The sequence below is a fragment of the Carassius auratus genome, linkage group LG48F, assembly GCF_003368295.1.
Source record: "Carassius auratus strain Wakin linkage group LG48F, ASM336829v1, whole genome shotgun sequence".
NCBI classification, from domain to species: Eukaryota; Metazoa; Chordata; class Actinopteri; order Cypriniformes; family Cyprinidae; genus Carassius; species Carassius auratus.
In genome coordinates, this window is record NC_039300.1 from 440,536 (window position 1) to 464,491 (window position 23,956).

The window sequence follows — 23,956 nt, forward strand, 5'->3', positions numbered from 1 at the left end:
CGAGCCACCGGAGGTCATGCACTCCTTTAGTTTTCTAATATACTGGATTAACATTACAATGAGAAAAGAAACAAATCAATGTGCTACTCGTGTTACAGGAATGGTTGTTCTGCGCCATACGCAGGGGTTAAAGCAAAATAAATCCTGAGCCTGGACTTTCTTCCGGGGACGGGACGGAGCGGAGCATGCAATGACTGTGACAACTTAAACATTTGAAAGGATACTATGGCAAAGTTATTGCTTTCTTTATTCAAACTGATTTTCTTTTACATGAATATATGATTGACCTGCAGAATGAAAGCTGTATCATACACTTTAATTATGAGCTTTATCATCGCTTCTCGACACTAGGGGTGTATCAATACACTAGCTCATGAGATGGAAGTACAGATACTTGAATGTGACAATATTTGAATACTGTTTAAGAAGTTTTCAATAAAATGTTTGTCTTTTTATTACAAAAAGTAAAACAATGCAGTTGTATTTAGAAATATTTTAAGTAATCTAGGGCTGTAACTAATGATTATTTTGGGAATCAATTAATCTAATGATTATTATGACAACGGAGTAATCCTAATTTATTTATTTATTTAGTAACAAACAGACCTTAGTGAAAACCAGGCTTTAGTATGACTATTTATATGTAAACTAACAATGAGGCAATAATAATTGGCTCAAATAAAACATCAAAACCAAGAAATTACAAGATTGTACTGAACAACACTGTTAAAATACATAATGTAATATGCCTATATGTAACATGAACATAACTTAAGTACACTGTGTATTAAAACAAGTATCTGCAGAGGGCGCCAGCGGCCTGGTGACGTTTCACTTTACAGCTTGATTAAACAATGTTTAAATCCATTAAACTGTAATATTTGGCCACGTGCAGAAACATTTATTTTGGAATCGCGATGTACAATACGATGGCTTATTCAGTCATTCGGGGTTATCAGGAGAAAATGCCTCATAATGCGTATCTGCGTTAATCGACTGCAGAGGGTTTTAACCTCATCATGACTGGCACTGGGTTCTTATCTGAAATATATCTGTTGCAATGCTGCACAACAAGAACAGCAATGAGTGCTGGCAAATTTACAAGTCATTACTTTAACGTTTATTACGAAGATTAATTTTTTTTACTGAGAAGCATAAGCATTTTCACCTATATTAGCCCATATATAATTTAAAAAATGTCATTGAATGTCACAAGATATTTGATTTGGCTTGAGTTTAAATATCATTATCATTTTCACGTCTCCCAAGTAGTAAAAAAGCCATGTGCTTATAAATTATATTATGAGTGATGAACTCTTTAGAAACTTGGACTTCAAACCAACCACAACCTTCCAGCAAACAAGAAAAAAGCATATTGTGCTTTCAGGTGTCTGAATGCTAGCTGCTGTTTTCATGGGATGCTCGGCAGCTGCGCTACAGAACACTGAGCAGACACTGAAGTAAAGAGTCATCGCTATGGAGAGAGACACCATTTAAATGGTAAATGGACTGCGTTTATATAGCACTTTCAACAGACCACATGGCCATCCAAAGCACTTTACAATTTGCCTCACATTCACTCACTCATTCACACACCGACTGCGGTGTCTGCCATTCAAGGCACATCCAGCTCGTCGGGAGCAGCTGGGGTTAGGTGTCTTGCTCAAGGACACCTCGACACCTGGTCAGGTGGAGCCGGGGATTGAACCACCAACCTTCCGGTTTGTAGACAACCTACATGAACCACTGAGCCACTGCTGCCCCTTTAGTCCAGTAGCACTGCTGTAAGCCGGCAGATAAGACGACATGCGTCCTCTGCTGTAAACTCACCTTAACCAAATGCCCGAAAGAACACCTCAACTCTCCCTGAGCAGATTTTAAACCATATCACGTAGGTCTACTGGAGCTGAACGGCATCTACGCTAATATTAGTCTGTTTCTCTCTTATTCCGAGGTCACTGTAGCCACCAGATCCAGTCTGTGTCCAGATCAGAGGGTCACTGCAGTCACCCGGATCCAGTACGTATCCAGACCAGATGGTGGATCAGCACCTAGAAAGGACCTCTACTAATCCGTTAAAGGATTTTTAGGCTGCATTAATTAGGTAAACCGGAACCGGAAACACTTCACATAACACCGTACTTTCTACATCATTAGAAGAATGGCATCTACGCTAATATTTGTCTGTTTCTCTCTTATTCCGAGGTCACCGTGGCCACCAGATCCAGTCTGTATCCAGATCAGAGGGTCACTGCAGTCACCTGTATCCAGTACGTATCCAGACCAGATGGTGGATCAGCACCTAGAAAGGACCTCTACTGCCCTGAAAGACAGCGGAGACCAGGACAACTAGAGCCCCAGATACAGATCCCCTGTAAAGACCTTGTCTCAGAGGAGCACCAGGACAAGACCACAGGAAACAGATGATTCTTCTGGGTGTGTACAACACCCAATAAAGAGTAATATCATCCGAAGCAGCTCTGGCGGTGTAAACTGGGCTCGAAACAGCGGCGTTATTCCCAGTACAGTGTTTGCAGCTGAAGTTAGTGCTGCTGGTGGAGTGATATATTTGTTGGTTATTTACAGCAGCGGTCCTCAACCTTTTCGGCACCAAGGACCGGTTTAATGTCAGACAATTTCACAGACAGGACTTTAAAGTGTGACGGATAAATACAACAAAATAAAATGATACGACTGGCATAAAAACTGTGGTATATTGTACATATAATCATAAACATGAATTCACTGTGTATTCGTATGCAACTTTATTAGTAGTGTCCTCGTAACATTGCGTCAACAACATAACATGAATAATATATAATGAGCGAGCTAGCTACATCATGAATCCATTTCCCAAACCGTTTTTTTGGTCTTATTCTGAATCACTACAGTACACCTATAATTAGTGTTTATATTCAGACTATTTTATTCTGGTTGGGGTCGTCAACGCTGCAGAGTAGCACAGTACCCATGTGACTCGCCATAGATGTAAACAGATGTAGTTCAAGCTACAATGTTTGTCCACCAGACGCGAGAGCCAAAAGTTACCGACTGCAGCTTTAATGCAGACTTTGTCACTAAACTTAGCAACTTTTCAGACCAGCTTAGCGACTTTTTCCAAAAAAGGGACTAGCGACAAATCAAGCGACTTTCTTGGCAAACATTATTTAGTCTCTGAGAGACTCCGGTTCTGCCGCACAAGCAGAGTTTTCTCATGCAAATGTGTTAGTTAGTGTTTGTATCCATGCCCTCGCGACAGACTTTACTTTCACTTTGTGTTCGTTCATATTTCAAAAGCAATATGTTTAGTAGTAGTTCAAATGACTACTTATTGGTTGAATATGGTACAGTTTGAACCAATCTGGGCTCAGGGGTGGGACTACGGGTCAACAATCATTTCTGTTTGGCTGAGAGGAACGAAAGCTTTGGTTTCTTATGACGAATCAATGTTGTCAAAATGTGATGACGTAATCAAGTGCACTACGCCGCCTCTGAATATCCAAATGAGATAAATAGGATATCTCCGAAACTTGGCATTCAACTAAAGCAATCAGATTGGATTAGCGGTTCAAAACTTATTAAACATTAAAAACCAACAGTTATTTTTAGCCGTGGCTATATCGGTCTTTGAGGGTTAAGAGATCTTCCTAAATTAAGGCCTGAGGAAAAAAACTCATTGGACCTTAAGACTTCTTTTGATGAACTTTCGAAGGCGGTCAAACAGCTCTCTACAGGAAAGTCACCAGGAATTGAGGGTTTGCCAGCAGAATTTTATAAAGCCTTTTGGGGTGTTTTAGGAGAAGATTTGTATAATGTATTTTGTGAATGTTTTAAAAGAGGTTATCTACCAAACAGCTGTCAAAGGGCTGTTATCACTTCTGCCAAAAAGTGGAGACCTAGGCTTGTTGAAGAATTGGCGACCAGTGTCTTTAATGTGTCTCGATTATAACATTTTGTCTAAATGTTAGCAAAAAAATATTTTGCATGTTGTAGTGATAAGTGAACAAAATTACTGTATTCCTGGGTGGACAATAATGGACAATATGTTTCTTATGAGAGATGTGATTGATTTATCTATTAGAAACAATCCTGATGTGGGTTATTTATCTATTGACCAAGAGAAAGCTTTTGACTGGGTAGGTCATGAACACCTTTTTACCGTTTTAAAAACCTTTGGATTTGGGGAGAATATTATTTCTTGGATAAAAATACTTTATGAAGATGCTTCAGTTATGCTTAAGATAGGAGGTGGCCTGAGTTGTCCAATCCCTGTTAAAAGAGGAATTAGGCAGAGATGTCCTCTATCAGGACAACTTTATAGTTTAGCCATAGAACCCTTACCGTGTAAGCTAAGAAAGGAGTTGCAAGGTTTAATGATACCAGGAGATAATTCAGGGCTAAGGTATTCTGTGTCTGCTTATGCAGATGATGTAAATATTTTTATTTCTGGTCAAAATGATATTCAGATACTTTTTAAAACTTTAAACCTTTATGAAAAGTCTTCTTCAGCCAAGGTAAACTGGGCAAAGTGTGATGGGTTTGCTGTGGGGTCTTGGGATGGTACGGGACCACCTCAACTTCATGAAGGACTGAAATGGGGAAAGGAAGGTTTTAAAGTTTTGGGGGTGTATCTGGGCACTGATAAATATATAGAAAAGAACTGGGAGGTTCTGCTTGGAAAGTTGTCTAAGTGGAACTGGCTATTGCCCGAACTATCTTATAGAGGCAGAGTCCTAATTACAAACATCCTGACGGCCTGTATATGGCACAAACTGAATGTGCTTGAGCCACCAGATGACCTTATTAAGGAGATTCAGAGGAAACTGGTGCACTTTTTGTGGTCTGGTCAAAAGTGGATTCCTCGGCAGGCACTTTATCTACCAGTGATTGAAGGAGGGCAAGGCCTAATAGATGTACGAAGCAGCATAAGTGCTTTTAGATTGCAATCAGTCCAGAGACTATTGTACGAGGAGAATGGTGGGTGGATTAATGTTGCTTGTGCTCTTCTGCGGAAAACATCTGGATTATTGTATGATAAACAGCTTTTTTTTACTGAAAAGTGATGAAGTGGATTTGAAAGTTGACACATTTTTATAAGTCAATGATAACAGCTTGGAAAAAGACATTTATTATACATAGAGGTATTTTACAACCCGAGGACTGGATAAGGGGAGAACCGCTGTTCCACAACCCATTAATAAGAACAAGGATTTTGTCCTCTAAATCTGTGGAAAGCGGTTTTGTGATGGCTGGGTATGTCAAGTGGTGATGACTGGAAAACGGCAGTCTTTGCAGAGTGTTACGGGGTTGAGATCTCTTCGACTCATGAGACGAATAATGGAGGAGGTGTGGGCGGCTCTACCGGGGGCCTGCAGAGAGGCACTGTCACAGGACTGGGATGGGCTCTATACATTTCCACCCATCAAAATATCTGCTGCTGTGCCAGAGGAGATGGAGGAAACTGGACATTCAATTTTATCTTTTAAGTACCCTGAGTACCCTCACTTCTTTGTCCTCTCAAAACTCATCATTTTTAAATCACCCTACTACTTGCCCGCTTGATCCAATTCCATCTCATCTCCTTCATGCCATTTCTCCTGAAGTTGTACATGCACTCACTCACATCCCTCCACACTTGTGTTTTCCCCTCATCATTTAGACAGGCTCGTATAATTCTACTCCTTAAGAAACCCACCCTCAACCCATCTCTTTTAGAGAACTACAGAATAAAACACATGAACGAGCTGTGTTCAACCAAGTCTCTACATTTCTCACACACAACAACCTCCTTGACAGCAACCAATCTGGCTTCAGAAGTGGACATTCAACTGAGACGGCCTTGCTCTCAGTTGTTGAAGCTCACAGTTAACCACCAGATCCTCCTATCAACCCTACTGGGAAAAGGCATCTCAGTAACCACACTTCAATGGTCTGAGTCTTACCTATCAGATAGGTCCTTTAAAGTATCTTGAAGAGGTGAAGTGTCCAAGTCACAACATCTAACTACTGGGGTGCCTCAGGGGTCAGTTCTTGGACCACTTCTCTTGTCTGTCTACATGGCATCATTAGGTTCTGTCATTCAGAAACATGGCTTTTAATTCCACCGCTATGCTTGTAACATTTTTACAGTTACATTGGTCCCATTAGCTTTCTATACATGTAATATTTAATCATGTCACTAGGGGCACTCTAGCATGTGAGATGCCTGGTAACATAAAAAGGATAAGAGAACAAGTATGAGGTAGGAAGGATGTGTTAACCATATGGCGAAACTTTCTCAACAATGCTTTCTTGTATTTTTGGCCCTGGTTTGAGGAACCTGAGGTTCTTTAAGTCAAATGTAAGTACTCCTGTTAGCACTTTGGTTGTATATATGATGTTAGGGAATGTTTATGTAAATGAGATGGGTACATTTGTTAGTGGTGTCACTAAGTTTATTACAAGCTACAGTTTGTATGGTTCCAGGCAGATGTGTCCTCAACAACAGTGCACTTAAGTACTGTTTTATCTTTTCACCTACTATCCCCAAGACGGAGTTCGTGGTAGAGAAAGACGCCACTATGGTTGCCTGGACTGTTCAATGTCTCCTTCAAAAACAGCTAGAAGCCTTGGAGTTATGATTGATGATCAGCTGACTTTCTCAGACCACATTGCTAAAACTGTCCGATCCTGCAGATTTGCTTTATTCAACATCAAGAAGATCAAGCCCTTTCTTTCAGAACATGCTGCACAACTCCTTGTTCAAGCTCTTGTTCTGTCCAGGCTGGACTATTGCAATGCTCTCTTGGCAGGTCTTCCAGCCAATTCTATCAAACCTTTACAATTAATTCAGAACGCGGCAGCAAGATTAATTTTTAATGAGCCAAAAAGAATACACGTCACACATCTGTTTATCAATTTGCACTGGCTTCCAATAGCTGCTCGCATAAAATTCAAGGCATTGATGTTTGCCTACAAAACTACCACTGGCTCTGCACCCATTTACCTAAATTCATTACTTCAGACTTATGTGCCTCTAGAAGCTTGCGTTCTGCAAGTGAACGTCGCTTGATTGTGCCATCCCAAAGAAGCTTTTACAGACTTTTAAATTAAATCTTCCCTCCTGGTGCAATGACCTCCCCGACTAGGGCTGCACGATGTGTCGTTTCAGCATCGATATCGCAATGTACAAATCCACAATAGTCACATCGCAGGATGTGTGATGTAGGCTGTCGTAGTTGATCCGTTATTCATTAACTGTACGAGCGCGAGAGAAAGAGAGAGAGAGAGCCCCGGCCGCACGCTCACCGTCTTCAAACAACACAAGCGCTGTCTTGCTCTCTCTCCCTTGCGCATATTAATCAATTGACACGATGGTATCGATGTTTAAATCATTTAAAATGAGAATGTAAGTGTGCTCACCCCATTTCTGTTTGAAAAACTTTTTTGATTATATTTCATATCGCAATAGATATCGCAGAAAAATAAAATATCGCAATGTCATTTTTTCCCAATATCGTGCAGCCCTATCCCCGACTCAATCCGAGCAGCTGAGTCCTTAGCCATCTTCAAGAATCGGCTTAAAACACATCTCTTCCATCTTTATTTGATCCTTTAACTTAATCACTCAATATTCTAATTCTATTCTTTAAAAAAAAAATCTAACTACCTTTCTAATCTTTTTGTATTATATTTTCCTTTCATTAATTATGCAATTGTATGTGTGTGTGTGTAAAGACCTCTAACACTAGTTTGCTCTATTCTTTTTTTATTCTGAGAATTGTTATAGCACTTATATATCATTGCTCTTTTTGTTGTTTTTGATTGCTTCCACTGTCTTCATTTGTAAGTTGCTTTGGATAAAAGCGTCTGCTAAATAAATAAATGTAAATGTAAATGTAAATGAGTATTTTATTTCATTAGTCAATTTCGTGAGTATGATTTTAGTGCAGATTTAAATATTTGAGAGCTGGTTATATAGTCTTAATGGACTGCGTTTTAGTCATTATAATATTCATTCTGTTGTTTGACAACAAAAACATTAAAATATAGTAATAAAAACAGTTTTATTGAGAATTTGGCTGCATTAAAATGCAGTACGTGAACACAGGGAGGCAAGACAATGTGACACACTTACGTTATGAAGATGCTAATTATCTACGGCCGTATGACGTCATCTAGCGACACCAAGGGACTTTTCAGGCAGGGTTTAGCTACTTTCCATTGAAAGAAGTTGGCAACGCTGCTTTAATGTAAGTTATTCAGCCAAATGACGCACAGACTGGTACCGGTCCGCGGCCCGGGGGTTGGGGACCACTGATTTACAGTATGTTTTATAGCACGCACTCATGATATACAAGATCCGCATACTGTCACGTCTCTGTCAAACCCCAGTAAGTTCATTCTCCTCCAGCATTCTGCTACATTTTAGATTTTGGACAGGTTGTGTTTATCTTATTGTTTTTAACGGCATATGAAAACTAACAAACCGTGTGTGTAATAACTGCTGTCCGGGGGATGCATTTTATTTCCAGTCTTCAAGTACTTTTTCAGAAGTTAGCTCTGTGGCTAGTAAGTTGTTACGCTGTTCATTTTTGTTTGTAGAAACTACATTGTATCGCTACACACGTTTGACAGCTCTGGCGTGATGAGACCCATTTCAAAACCTAGTAAGCTGCCTAGATAGGCAGCATCTGAGCATCACTGAAAGAGAATATGTCAGTATTTCATTGAGACTTGAGATTAAATAAACTGCTTAAGTATTGTAGATCTTGCAGTATTAATTTTCACATGCAGTTACACATTGCCAGTTAAAACCAAGAAAGTGGCTAGTAAAAACATTGAGTGGCTGGTAGATTTTGAAATCCAGCAGCCACAGTGGCCAGTGGACAAAAAGTTAATTTCCATCCCTGGACTGTTCGTTTAAACAGTAATAAATCAAGTTAAAAAAGAACGAGCACTGAAATCAGTCGAGCACTGTACAATAAACGAAATCAATGAATGTACAGTCGGTATAACTGCACAATGTACCTTGTCTCTGGTGCAGATGTGCTTCTTTCCTCTCACTTCACACACTCGTGCAAATCTGAGGAAGCGCTGATAGTCGAAGTTGTTCTGAATGCCGAGATGGTAGCAATCGCTGTCCAAAAGAACACTTTCAGTTAGCAACACACAAAGCATCATTAATAGCTTGGTGCAAATCATCTTACCGGGCAAAATAATCCCACTTATCCACGTCAATGCCGTTTCTTTTGTTAGCTACGATCTCGTACAGGAAGGATTTCTCCATCGGCCGGCCCTTATATGGCCACTGCAGGGTCAGAAGAATAATGCTGCATGTTACCTTTACTAGAGCAGAGGAGTCATTAACACACAGCTTGCAAACCTTTCAGGAAACACTAGATGTAATCCACACAGCTGCAGTGGTTTCTGAAGCCACGATGGGGGAACAGAGCCCAAATCAAATATAGTGAATAACACTAGCAATGAGGCTGGATTTTGACTTTGATTTCAGTCTGTTCTTCATATCAAGTGTCCACATGGCTTCAGCAGTCTTGGATTAAACCAGTGTAAGGTTTACTATCCTGCTACTTGTAAGCTTTCCAGTATGGACAAATACAGTGCCCCCCAGAACAAGGAAACTGAGTAAATGACACAACTGAACCATTGGTATCAGGTCTTTGTCACCTTATTTCCAACAATAACACTTTATAAAATGGTTTGGAAAGAGTGGGATGAAAGAGTTATATTCACGTAAGTATTTGATTTAGTTTTGATTGTAAATAAATGCACAGACACTATTTAAACTGAACAGAGATGACATCACTGAATTCAATGATGAACTGCCTTTAACTATCATTCTGCATTATTGACACACTGTTTTCCTAATTAATGTTGTTCAGTTGCTTTGACGCAATGTATTTTGTTTAAAGTGCTATATAAATAAAGGTGACATGACTTGAACAGCAATATCAAAGCTGTACAGAAACGAGTGTGCGATGTCAAGCGATGGCTTGTCATAGATGTATTTTACAGGAGGCAGCAGGTGTACGTACCGAGCGGTTTAAGACCGAGTTTTCCAGTGGTCCGGCGATCTGCTCCTTAATGAATATCAGGTCGTTGGGAAGAGTCAACCCGTGGTGTACCATGACCTCCTCCAGACCGTTGACCCTCACCAGGTGGTCAAACATCTGAACCGAGGCCATCTCGTGCTGTAGAAACCAAACGTGCTGATCAGATCTACAGGCCAACAGAAGAAGACCACAGAGCTACAGGACAGATGTGCTGTGTTTGTCATCTGTGTGTCAACCCCATCACTTACCTCAGGTGCAAGAGAACGCCACACCCAGGGTCAGCTATGAGACCCTTGAGGATTACTAACGGTGCACAGACCAACACAAGCTGAGGCTAGAGAATCACATGCATTGTTTTACGCTGGGGGTGATTTTAACACACCTACCTTCCATTTCTCACCAGGTCGAACTTTAGGGATGAACATGCCATCAAACATATGAGAAAAGGGGCCATGACCTGAACAAAAGACAAAACGCTATTTTAAAGAATGAAGATGCAAACCCAATAAAGCCATTAACACTTGCTCTTCGTTTAGCGGTCGTGAAACCCAATTCACCCATATGAATCCTGAAAAATGTCCAGTCACTGGCCTCATTCCTGGTTTGTGTTCAAATTACAAAGCAGTATGAGGCAGGGCTGTCAAATATAATGTTTGTTTGTTTATTACGTTTTTTACGCCATGTTAGCTTCATGGCTATTTACATGGCAAAAAGGTTCAGTATCATCCATAAGATTTACATTATATAAAACATTTCAACTTAACATAAGATAGAAAATCTAAAATACATTTAGGTGGTACATTTTCAAATATTCCATGCAAGCATGTTTCTGAATAAAAGCGTTTTCTAGCAGCATCATAAAAATTACAATTCAACAAAATATGCTTGATAGTCAAAGGAACTTTACATGAAAGACATAAAGGAGGAACTTCGCCTATTAATAAAACCCATGGGTAAGTCTTGAATGCCCCAGTCTACACCTAGTAAAGACAACTTGATCATGTCTTGATTTAAAATTGAATTAATATAGTTGAGCCACCAGAAGGTCGATGTATGTTTGGACCATATGCATTAAAGCTAACAAACTTTTTCAAAGACAAAGGACTGTCTGGTGACAAACGAGTTTCTTGGAGGCAAAAAGCAAAAAGGCTGAGAATCATAACTAGTCGTTGAAGTTCTTCAAAATTTGCCTTTGCTCCACAACTGTCCCACTGAATAATACTGTAGTATTAATTATGTATTAATAGTATTAATTATGTTGGTAAAACCAGTACTTGGCCTTTACTCCTACTTTTAGGAGAGGAGCTCCGACTGCGGGAAATTGTGGGTTCCGCCATGTTTACCTCTTTAAGGGAGTCAGCTTTCTGTAATCTATTCTCCTGGCTAAACTTTTGTTGTTGAGCTCTTGTGCTGTGCTGTGACTTCTTTCCTTTTGAGGTCATGGGAATCTCCACTATTACACTTTTATGACGGCAAATCAATGCCAATAATAACCGAGCGCACAGCTGATGCTGGCGCGCGCGCTAAATGGTTTAAGCGAGAGGAAAACTGAATCGGATGCGAAGAAACGGGAGCTCGCGAGCTCATTTCAAACTCTCGCGCGCGCATGGTCATTCCCCATATCCTCCATAGACAGTAAAAGAAATGGACACAGCGACCCCATTGGAACTCAATTGAGACAAGTGAAGCCCATTTTTAGCGTTTTTTAGCACTTCCGTTTCTGACGCGCAGACTCAAACGAAGCTTGACGACGTCAGCAACCTGTCTGCCAGATGTAAATCTTCTAGTAGCTGTGCGTGCAAACTGCCATCGTTAATCTTGCAGAGACGGCGAGCTTGAGCGGGGAGTTCTTTGGCGTGAGTGAGCAGGAGTAAGTATTCTGATTAATTATTTTGTATAGTATTTTAAAATGTAACGCCAGTACGCCATATTAAGTTAATTGCCTGCGAGCTTCTCCTCCTGTCTGTACGGTAATGCGACAGAGAGCAGAGTGGTTATGACGCAATCGTTAGCCTATTTTTTACAAAAACTGTTTCTACGGGGCCATAATGTAACATAGAAGGTAATGGAGCACTTTATACATTGTCGTGTATCTTTAGAAATAAATAATGGACAAACGGAGTCTTTAAACGCCTCAGATGTAAAGTTATTCGCTGTCAATGGGAATACTAACGCAAGGGAAGTTCTGCTACAAGATGGCAACACGCAGCCGACTTCAACTTCCGGTCGAGTTCCTTGCCCCCTGATATCCTCGCGCTCGATCATCTCACCTCTGCTCGCGCGAACAATGTTATTTTTGTCAGTCGTGGGGCGGGGCTTGCTGTTTTAGTTATCTCAAATGTCATTGGTTATTCCCCTTTTCCTAAAGTCAGTATTCGACGCCTGTTAGAAAATGATTAATAATTCACTTGACCCATAACTTCATCAGTGGACCAGATGCGAGTAATCATTTCATTTGCTTGTTTAATTTATTTTTGTCTTTAATGTAATTTAATGCATTGTTTATAGAGTAGATCTTTTGTAGATACTTGATTAACTGGAATTCTTCTGATTGCTAGTGATTGCAGTCTTGTAATAAGAGATACACATATTTTACAGACTGTAATGATGCACGCACACACACACGCTCGGATAATAATGGCACTGAATCGACGCCATACACTTTGGTCTTCAATTGTTTCAGTTTGTGTTTGACTAGAAGTTTGGGTGCTTTGTGTTTTCTTTTTGATTGAAGATGAGGTTTTACTGATTAACTGTGGTTTTTCTCTTGTTAACCAGGTCAGATCAGTTTGGCACTCAGCCTCTTGCTTGGTCGGTAAAACCACTGCAGCAAAGGATTTCTCAAACTGAAAAATAGGAAGCTTTTCAACCTCTTTCCAAGCATCTGCATAGTTCACTCTTTTAAGACATTTCACTTTTTGAATTTCTTTTTCTTTTATCCATGAAGGACAATCACCTGTGCAATTCCTGCATTTTGATAATTATGACAAATAGACTTGTTATTGCAGCTAGCAGAACTATGACCAAATCTCTGACAGTTGAAGCATCTTAGAGGATTTGGGATAAAAATAACAACGGGGACTCTCAGATATCCTAAACGGATCCCTTCTGGTGGTTGGGATTTGTTGAAAGTCAAGATATATGTGCCAGTCTTTATTATTTGATCTCTTTTTCAGATTGAAATTCTCTTTACACTTGTAACACCTTCTTGTGTTAATTCTGTGGTTGTTTCAGATTCATCCATATCCTGAAGTTCTCTTGCTCTAATTATTCCTCTACTGCTGTTGAGATATGGATGGAAGGTGGCTTTTATTGGAACAATAAACAAATTATCAGCATGGGCTTTTTTTGAGCATTTGACCAAAATCTGACCTGATCTCAACTTTCTAACATCCTTAACAGTTCCTGCAATTCCTGAGATTCCCTTTTGGATAGCAAATGGGGATAACTTTGTAAGTACTTTCTCCGTTGAAAGAGATTCTAAAAGGATAAACCTCTGCCAGTGATCTTTTTTTTTTTTTTAGCAATTCACATCCAGTGTTTGTCATCATCCAAATTTTGTTCCAATATTCGCCTTTTTGAGGATTGTTTGTTAGCCATATTCTTTTTTTATCTTGTTTCATCATCTTTGCTCCCCACCCGCCTCGGAGCCCAACTCCTGCAGATACGCATCAGGAATACAAGGATGATATACTCTTGCAAAAAGAACTGATGTTCAAATTGCTTGATTAACCCTTTGCCACCGCCTTCAGGGAAGAAAAACATATAGCTGGTTTAATTGCCAATATCTACCCAGGGCACGTCATGACTAGCCGCTTGGTTGGATCGGGCTCCTCCAACCGCTCGTCTATATGAAGTTGGAACCAAAGCATTGTGTTGGTCCTGTAAAAGCCACAGCTAATCACATTCCTCAAATGCCAGGACTTCTTCCTCCACAGACACGAGTCGCAACTCACGGCTAACAAGTTGCCCCATTTGTCGCCTTTTACGAACAGCAAGGGGGTGCTAGGGACCTATTCTACCTCGGGTCCCCACGGGGAGTCAAATATAATGTAAAATATTTAAAAAAGCTGGATGGGGCGACACGGAATGAAAAAGTGTTCAAGAAGTAGCACAGCTCTTAGCCACACACAGCTACCACAGGACCTACAAACAGTGTAGGGACAAATTATAAAAACTAAAAAGTGACTACCGAGCAATAAAGGATCACAACGGCCGGAGTGGTGCAAACAGAAGAACGTGGAAGTGGCTCGACCAAATGGAGGCTATCTACGGAAGTCGACCTGCGAGCAGTGGGAGAGAGGGTGCCCTGGACTCGGACACCTCGTTGTTGGACAACACAATCGAGGATGGTATGTAAAGTTGTGTACAATATATTAAGTTTGAAAGCTTCACTTTATTGACCATCTATACTGTAAAGCTTTATTTTGTTTTTTTACTTGTATGCCTATTCCATTATTATTTAAATGTTCTGGATTTGTTATTGTTGCTAGTTTGATTTGTGTTGCTGTAATTTGTGCATTAACCAACATTGTACAAACTTTTTGTTTCAGATGCACAGTCTACGATTGACTCGTTAGCACTTTCTCCATGCAGTGATGCCTCAACGTCCCAACTGGTGATAGCAGCCTCCAGCAGGTGTGCTACCAGGTATGATATATGACAAACACTTAATGTTACAGATCATATATTTAGACTAAGCTTACCTAATCTTTTTCTTATGTCGTTTTGAAAGCCGTGATGTATCATGAAATTGTAAGGATGAAAGACCCTGAGATACTTTGATCTCCTGAGAAACAGACAATACAAACATACACGGGCATCTTGGAGACACCCCACAGAGTGGAGGAGCAGGAGACCTCCTCCCCTTCTGGCCATTTGTTTCATTATAAATCCCTTCACCCATTCTTCCTTCTACTCAGTCTGCTCAAAATGATTACATGAAAATGTCAATGCAAGTGATCTAACACTCATGTTTAGTATCATTGGAAATGTCTCAGTGCAACTGGTACAATGGTCTCACTCTCACAAAAGTAGATTAGAAGATAATACAGATCTGAAGAGTCAAGAGATATCGTGATTACTGTGATGGGAGTGTCCTTTCCTCCCTTTATTAGGGAACTACACTAACTTTTTCCACTAGTGGCAATTATGCAAATAACTTTTTCAGTTACTGACGCATAACATGATTTGGTCGCCCAAATTATTTATAGTAAGTTGCTCTTGATAATAATGAACAATAATGAAACTGTATTGCATACAGATGTGCTTTTTGTTTTACTTGTTCTGTTTCTTACAGTACACACAGTGCATTGCTCCGTCTTGTAGCTGGGGTTAGAGGGACCCCGGTGCAGGGTGTACAGTGGACCCTGTTTAAAATGGTTTGATTTGTACTGTATGTTCATTCTATTTATTTATGCTATTTACACAATGATTACATTTTTTTAAGTTTGTTTTTGTTAATTTAAAATAGCACTGCATAGTCTTCACTGTAAAATAAAATACACAATCAAACCAAAATGTATTCAGACACCTTCAACGTTTCTCACATAATCACAGTTTATTTGCTGTAGTTTAGAAACTGGTAATAAAATATGACAATAACTCATTAATTCATCTTGATAATGTCGGATAACTTTGATAAAAAGATATTTAATTGAATCAACCAAAACTTCAGACATCTGTCAGTGTGACAACATTTACACAACTATCAATACTTTGTTGAACAGTTAATAAGCAAGCCATGCTTAATTTGGTTCAGTCTGTGGTGTGAAAAGGTTGCATTAACAATTAAAGAAACAAACACTTAAGCAAAACATGGGCAGGTCCCTAATTATTATTATTTTTTAATCAGTTTCACTGGTAGCCTGCAGTATAAAGAATGTTTGGGTATAATATTTCACAGATCACTATTTTGCCATACTCACTTACATAAATGAACTAGTGGCCTGCACCCACCAGTAAAACAATTCTATCTTATTTTTGGATTGACTTTGGATAAATTCTTGTACTACAAGGTAATTCAGTCAAGAGCAGTGAGTGATTTACTTTCATTTTCATACATTAAAGACTCTGACAGCAGAGCTAGTAAATAAGGCGCGGTCACTTTAAGAGACAAACGCATCCATTATAATGATACACATCCGATTTCTTTGCAACTCTTTACTGAAGACATAACTACAGACTTTTTCGAACACACTTTCCAAGACTGGTATTTCGACATATTTAGTATGTATTTGTTGTCGGTACAAAAGCAAGAAGACTTTGAGACGTGTCTCTGCTTGCTCCCTGAACACCAGAACACCGCGCTGCTGAATTGAGCTCTTTCACTTTTCGCTCTTTTTCTTCAAGCCAACTTGACGTGTTGAATGCTCGGAGCACGTTATAAAACGTATTCTTAAAATACACATTTCTATTTTAATAAATGCTCATATTAAAACATAGCATTACACATTAGTAGGTAAAAAAATAATCAGTGATACATTTACGACCCCATAAAAATTTGGGTCGCAATGGCATTTCAAAAGGTTGCATATGCAAATTCCAATTGTTAGTTTCTGTCTCCATCTCGGGGGATGTTGGTCTCGGTCTGAGGTATTAAAGGATTGCAGCAAGAGGATCAGGGCGATTCTGTAGCCAGAAAGACTGTAGTGTGGTGTGTGTCTAAGGTCAGGGATGCATATATTACTTGTAGATTCATCTTTGAGAATTTGATCTTTTGTACTGATATGATTTGATGTGTTTCAATTGGATATGTAATTGGCAAAATACATATTTACCTGACTGTTAATAAATTGTTAGATTTGATTTTATTCTGTTTTACTCTGTAATTATCGACTCTAGTAGATTACGCTGAATCCTTGTGAGACATGAGCACCCGAATGAATGAGTTAATATAAACTAAAGAGTTTAACCAGAATAATCCAATGTCAGAAGAATAGGCCTACTATTTAGAAACAGAGGTACAACCGATTTGCATTCCAACCTAAATTCGAGGTCATAGTAAAATGGAGTCAGATCTGAGTTTAACCTAAATTGAATAACTCTACGTGCACCTTCCTTGGGCCGAGTGCCTGGACCTTACACAATCCTGTTGCTCACCAGAAATACTGTAACTCTGATTAGTTCCCACTGTAATGAACAGTTCTTTCAGAAATTAATCGATGATATGTGATAAGCTTTATTTTAACTCAAATTACTCAAATATAACTCAAATAATTTTTGATTTTAGCAAAAACCTTTAGAAAAAAAATCACAATTATAACTTTTCTTTCTGTGTGTCCAGGCAAGAGGAAAGGGGGCATGCACCATCAGGAGCATCTTGCTGTTTTAAGAGAGGTGCAGGTGCTGATACTGAACAGCAGGAACTGAACCGGACACAGAGGGAGCTAGATGAGGCCGGGAGCACGGGAGCAGGAAGCGGCCTGGAGGAGGGAGGAAGATGCTCAAACGACTGCTTTCAGTCAAACCTCTCTCTACGTCCTGGGGAAGCTGGTACAGGCGATGAGGAACAGAACAGACAAGAACAGATCTCTCAGCCCGACTAAAACCTCCCTAGTCCACACCTCACCGAAATAGTTATTTTTTTAACTTGTTTTTCCTGTGAATGTTTTTCTACTACATACGTTTGTGCACAACATTTAAAGTTTGTTTAGTGTACATTTACATCTACATACATTAATACACATGTTTAACGTTTGATCGGTTTACATTGTTCTGGTCAAACGTGTACTTTGCTTTTTAATGGTGCATCTGGATTAGAGCAACAGGTATCATCAAACTAAATGTCACAATTCAAAAGATTAATAGTACACTTTTACTTTAAACTCACTTTAAACCACTACTGAGTATTTGTATCATATTCTTCTCGTGGTTTAAAATAGTGTTTGGGCATGAAATGAACAAAAATGCGATTCTGTATGACAAAATATTTAAAAGAACATGGTCTTTTACAGGTAGCCATGTTTCTGCTAGATATAGTTTTTAATTTGAGAAAAATGTTTATAGGGCTGCAACTAACGATTATTTTGATAATCGATTAATCTGTCGATTATTTTTTACGATTAATCGATTAATCGGTTTATGTACTTATATTTTAGTTTTTTCCATTTTTTCCCCAAGTAAATTATTAATAAAGGGTCTTTATCATTCAGCATAGATTTTTAAGAGATTTTAACCATTTTGCATTGTCATATCCTCATCAAAAATATACCTGGAGTTGTTTTATTATGTTAGTAATCCTTTGTCGAACTCTTCTGCAATCAAAACACTGACCCATACTCTAGCAAAATTCACAAGGAGATTTCAAATGTTGTTTTCACCATGGCAGTCCTTAGAGCTCCTAAAGTAGTTTAACATCCCAAACAAAGCTTAAGGAATCTTTGAGAACATATTTTCACGAAGTATAAGGATAAAACAGAATAAAATTGCAGTGCATTGTATTTTATTATTTACTGGGAAAAAGCTTTATAGCTTATGCTGTGAAATTGTAAACAATCCTTCGAAAAAAAAGTGCCAATGGCATGAAACCTGAATGGAACTCACAATTTAAAGTAAAATCCATCAGAAGGTTGTCCAGAAAAAAAAAATTGGGACACACACAAAAAAACCTGCTGTGTGAAAAAGAGCAGTGAATACTTAGAAAAGAAGTGCATTTTAAATATACTCAAACATTTACCTCTCTCATTCAGTCATAATTAGGCTGCAAGTCTGAATTATGTACTGGTAAACGACAAACTGATCACATAACATGTTTGTAAAGCTTTAAATGTTAACTGTTAAAAAGCAATGTTATCAGCTTTTACGACTAAACATTTGCAAACAACCTTGTACTGGAGAATCTGCACAAATAAAATTCTTAGGGGCCGTTCACATATCGCACCTAAAAACGCGTGGAAAACGCTAGTCGCGCCGCTTTCTCCTCCTTTCCAAAGCGCTCAGGCAGAAGCGCCCCTGCCTTTGCTAAGCAACCAGGCGTCTGCCTTTGCTAAGCAACTATGACGTGCTCTCTCCATGACGTGCCCTCTCCATGAAGACCCGGAAATTTCAGCAAAGGATAAATGGATGCGGTGTGGACGCGCCTGGAAAAACGGGCGCATCGCACCGCGTGCGTGTCGTGACCGCGTCGCTTCCATTAAGAGAGTGCATACTGCGCGCCTAAATAGGAAATAACGAACTTGAGCACGCAAAAGACACGATATGTGAACGGCCCCTTAAACAGTTCAGTAGTGCAGAGTTTACAGGTTACTCTTCATTTTGAAGGCTCAAAGTAAAGTACTCCCACTTCCCGCTGAATGCTGCAGAGACGCTGTTCGGGAAGCACGTGACATAAAACGAGGCCAGCTATTGGCTATTCGCTACTTCACCTGCTGTACTGGCTGAGTAAAACCTCCGGTGGCTCATTACTGCCACACTTTGGTCGCCGCAGATTTGAAATATGCACGAAATGAGCCGCTTATGGCAAATAAAATTTATTTAGCGACGAATCGATTACTGAATTAGTTGACAACTATTTTAATAATCGATTTTAATCGATTAAATCGATTCGTTGTTTCAGCTCTAAATGTTTATGCCCTGGGCCTATTTAAATGCACTCTCTCAAATATGTGTCAGATGTCAGGCAGATGACAAGCTCAACAGCTAGATGCTCATCTGTCTGAAGTCCCCATCCCCTCTTTCCTACTGGACAACTAATGCTCTTTCTCGTAATAGTCCTACAGAGACAACTTTCAAATGCACTTGGTTTTTGTGAGAGAACATTATTATTTCATATGCACATGAGTGGGGTCAAGTTAAACATTTTAGTTTGAATTTTATTTTATACTGTGCATTGTTGCAATGTCATAAATAAACATTTGCTTAATTTATAAGTAATTTATTACATGAAACTTTAATATTAATTTATGAAATTACAATGCCTTGGTTTTAGTAAAGTTAGTATACAGTCATAGCCATAAATGCCATGGTACTAATAAATGGCATAATTTATTTTGGTGTTTGGTTTTCAGCCTTGGTTTCCTCTTTTTGGGTTTCAGCCAAGGATTGTAATTTTGGTGCATCCCTAACTCAAACAGAGGGTAATCATGCAGATACATTCACATTCAACAAAACACACTCTCACATATATAACACTGTCGAAAAATAAAACAAAGAAAGGAAAAGGCAATGGCTGTAAGCTCCGCCTCCATCAGCTGACAGGTGCGTCACGAGGGGGCGCCAAATTCAAATATACTCTCTTCCGCCTATCTTTCATCCAATCGCCTCACAAAAAACAGCGATCTGTCGTCGATGCTTGAGGATTAGATCTTTATAATGATACATAGTTTGTCAAGACTAAATTTGTCCCGTTTCATTACATCTATTCGTAATCACTGACACGTGTGAGTTGAGAGGTGTTAGGGTTAGAGGTTAAATCAATCCGTGTATGATCAGACTGAGAGGAACATGAGTCACTTGCGCTGTGGACATGTGACTCGCTCAGGTCTCTAGCCAGACGTCACTCACCCAGGTCATGACACAGGCCGGCGATCTGCACACACAGAGCATCTTGCTTTGTTATGAGGAGCTCGGGCTGTCGTTGATGAAGAGCCTGCACTAGACATCCGGCCAGATATCCCACCCTGCACCACACAAACACAGAGCAGCACCATCAGAAACAGATCTTACGGAGATACTGAGCAGGATTGATGCCAGAACACTGGTTATATTCACAGAGGCTGATGCATGTGCGTGCACTCGTACCCGATGGAGTGCTCGAAGCGGTTGTGAGACGCCCCGGGGAACACCAGGTACGTCCCCCCCAGCTGCTTGATGTGCCGCAGTCTCTGGAACTGAGGCGTGTCTATGAAGCGCACCAGCAGAGGATGCAGCTCGATGTGGCCGTGGATGGGGTCGTTGAAGACCTGCAGCACAACACAACTAGCTTCAGGGCTGCACATTAGACACCTGCACTCTCTGGAAGCTGCTGCATACCTTCATGGACTCACTGGAGATCTGCCAGAGTTTCTGAACGCAGTGGAGGACTTGCAGGCGTGATCCCAAAGGGCTGAGTGAGGAAACACAGACGTTACTACGGTCAAAACAAACTGGGAATGAACAGCTAACTGTCAAAGTGAACTCTTACTCCTACTGTAATGAAGAAACACTTACGAAACACCCATCTTCTCCAAATGTGCTTCGCTGAGGAACGGCAGGCCTGGCCCGGTGATGCCATGTTCTGAGGAACAGACAGAAAATCAATAAAAAACAATAAATCATTCATTTCCATTGTAAAAGTGTTCCCGACATGTCTAAAAAAGTATTTTACTTCTTCTCCTGGTCTTATGACTACCACGACCCGAGAGCACCTGAGCTGTTTTGGCACACAGATATGGGAAACGGCTGTTTTTGCTCATAACCTCTGAATAATTGGGCTGAATGATGTCAAAAAATGCTTTGTTTCTGTTTTCAGATGTTGGTGTATTGTTGCCCTGGAGGTACTCCGCTGTCAGACTATAATTCAATGAAAAAATACTAGTAGTTTCCCTATTGTCCCGATTCCTTGGATCATGACGAGATCATTGATGCCAGTTACCCCATAATCAGCTGAACTTACTTTCCCCATTTTGATTTTCTTTGAAAACCCACCGTTTCGAACTCCTCCTAGACCACTGGTCAAATATTCTCAGATTATTACTCATGCCAGCAAACACTTATGGATTTCAGTTTTCATTTGCACGTTGACAAACTCTGAAATACTTTGTGTTGAGGCTTAATGATTCGAGTTTAACTCCTAACCCCTATGGGTGTGTGTGTGTGTGTGTGTGTGTGTGTGTGTGTGTGTGCCCTTTGGATGGGTTTGTAAGGTCCAGACACTCGTCCCGAGGAAGGTATCTGGTGCTGGATGAAGGTTTCCTGCGTGTTCGGTCTTTCAGCGCGTAGAGTTATTCAGTTTAGGTTAAACTCAAATCTGACTCCATTTTAGTATGATCTCGAATTTAGGTTGAAAGGCAAATTGGTTGTTTGTTGGTCTCTAATTATAATTGTTATTCTTCTGAGATTTGATTATTCTCATTTAACTCTTTGTTGAACTCGTTCATTAGGAATCTGTCGCTCAGGGTGCCCCACGACAGCCGTTCTTCTACGTGTGTCCCACCATCACAAACTCTCCAGTCTCAACAGTAGTCAGAGGTTACGACGGATCCGTTTAGTCCCCCTCAGCTACCCACGTACAACTTAAAGCTCCAACGATAATCAGCGGTTCTGCTAGCACTACCTGTCTAGCCCCCAACAGTTATATAACTACGTACTACTTAATTAACGATGAGACAATAACCAGCGGTTATGACCAGTACTGTTACTAGCCCCCCATAGTTAATGCAACGGAGTACACCTAAACTAAAGTCAAGCGGTTTAGCCAGAAATCTAAAACCTCACCTGATGCGCCCCATGCTCCATCTAGTCTGAGTTTTAGTATGCACTTAACCCTGGACGCAGATTTGCGGAAACATAGCCTTCACTTAATCTACTTGAGATAATAATTTCAGAGTAAGTCAGAGTAAATCAAATGTAACAATTTATTATCAGTCAGGTAAGGATTATGCCAATTACACATAGCCAATTCATAGATATCAAATCAATGCAAGAAATCACATTCTCAAGGATGAATCTAAGAGTAAAAGATGCATACCTGAGTCTTAGACAAATACATGGACACACTTCATGCTATGGGCTCATCCCAGCTACAGAAGGCCCTGATCCTCTTTATTCTAATCCTTTAATACCTCAGACCAAGACAAACATCCCCCGAGATGGAGACAGAAACTAATAATGGGAATTTGCATTACCTCGGGTCCCAGACCAGGGTTAAAGGGAACAGGGGTAATTTACATGGAGGACCCTGGGAAAGGACACTCCCATCACAGTGATCAAGATATCTCCTGACTCTTCAGATCTGTATTATCTTCTAATCTACTTTTGTGAGAGTGAGACCATTGTACCAGTTGCACTGAGACATTTCCAATGATACTAGACATGAGTGTTAGATCACTTGCATTGATGTAGACGGTTATATTCTACTATTGGCCGTTCTGAGGGAGCTATGTGAAGGGAAGGAAGTGTTGCATGTGAGAGGTGTTTCTGCATTTTCTCTCAGTGAGATGTGGGGACAGATGTCTGTATGTGAATGCACTGTGTGTCCTTGGTATGTCTCAGAAGATCAGAGTGTCTGAGCTTTCTCTAATTCTTACAGGTGAAATGGGTCACACACTTGGCTGTGTGTATGTCACTTCACTTTATTACTAAGAGTCTAAATAATCGCTCTACTGTCACTAACTCTGGAAGTGTCTCATTTACTTTAACTAGCCTGTTTGAGCCAGTTTCTCTATCCGACCAAATATATATTATTTGTCATGTGAAACCTGCATCTTGTTTGCTGGATGCGATTCCCTCACTGTTTTTACTGTGGAAGCACTGGAAACTATTGGGCCATGCATCCAGTCTGTAATTAACAGTAGGGTTATTAGTGGCTGTGCCCTTCATGTTTTAAACACGCAGTGGTACAGGAAAATATCCACCAGGCTAGTGTTATATATTTTGTCCAGTTGATAAATCATGAGAAACTCCCCATTCTGGACAGTGACGCAGTCGCCTGTCAATGACGTCAGTTCCCCTTAGTTACCGTCTTCACTGACGTAGAAACATGACATCAGTGTCGTGGACAAGTACAGAAGAAGCTTCACGACAAACTTCAGCTAGAAAGAGATGCCGATCTCACTTGTGTTTTACTGGACAGGTGATTTGATTCGTATCTTTACAGAAAACGTATGCTATTATAACGATCAACAAGATTAGTATTATGGGGTGTGCACGCCAGACGCAGGGCATCACGTCTCTAGAGCCGTGCGAGGACGCGTCTGATCCATCGT

General features: G+C 40.1%; 1 protein-coding gene across 2 annotated transcripts in view; it reads right to left on the minus strand.

The window, feature by feature from the left end:
* Nucleotides 1-23,956, minus strand: part of samhd1 (SAM domain and HD domain 1) — a 52,592-nt gene that overhangs the window by 22,630 nt on the left and 6,006 nt on the right. For both annotated transcript variants that reach the window (XM_026241406.1, XM_026241407.1), the window contains 8 exons: nucleotides 21,201-21,267; nucleotides 21,024-21,096; nucleotides 20,793-20,953; nucleotides 20,556-20,671; nucleotides 10,439-10,509; nucleotides 10,035-10,190; nucleotides 9,189-9,289; nucleotides 9,010-9,118 (listed from right to left, as the gene is read on the minus strand). In XM_026241406.1, coding sequence (XP_026097191.1) covers nucleotides 9,010-9,118; nucleotides 9,189-9,289; nucleotides 10,035-10,190; nucleotides 10,439-10,509; nucleotides 20,556-20,671; nucleotides 20,793-20,953; nucleotides 21,024-21,096; nucleotides 21,201-21,267 — 854 coding nt within the window. The remainder of the gene's footprint in view (nucleotides 1-9,009; nucleotides 9,119-9,188; nucleotides 9,290-10,034; nucleotides 10,191-10,438; nucleotides 10,510-20,555; nucleotides 20,672-20,792; nucleotides 20,954-21,023; nucleotides 21,097-21,200; nucleotides 21,268-23,956) is intronic.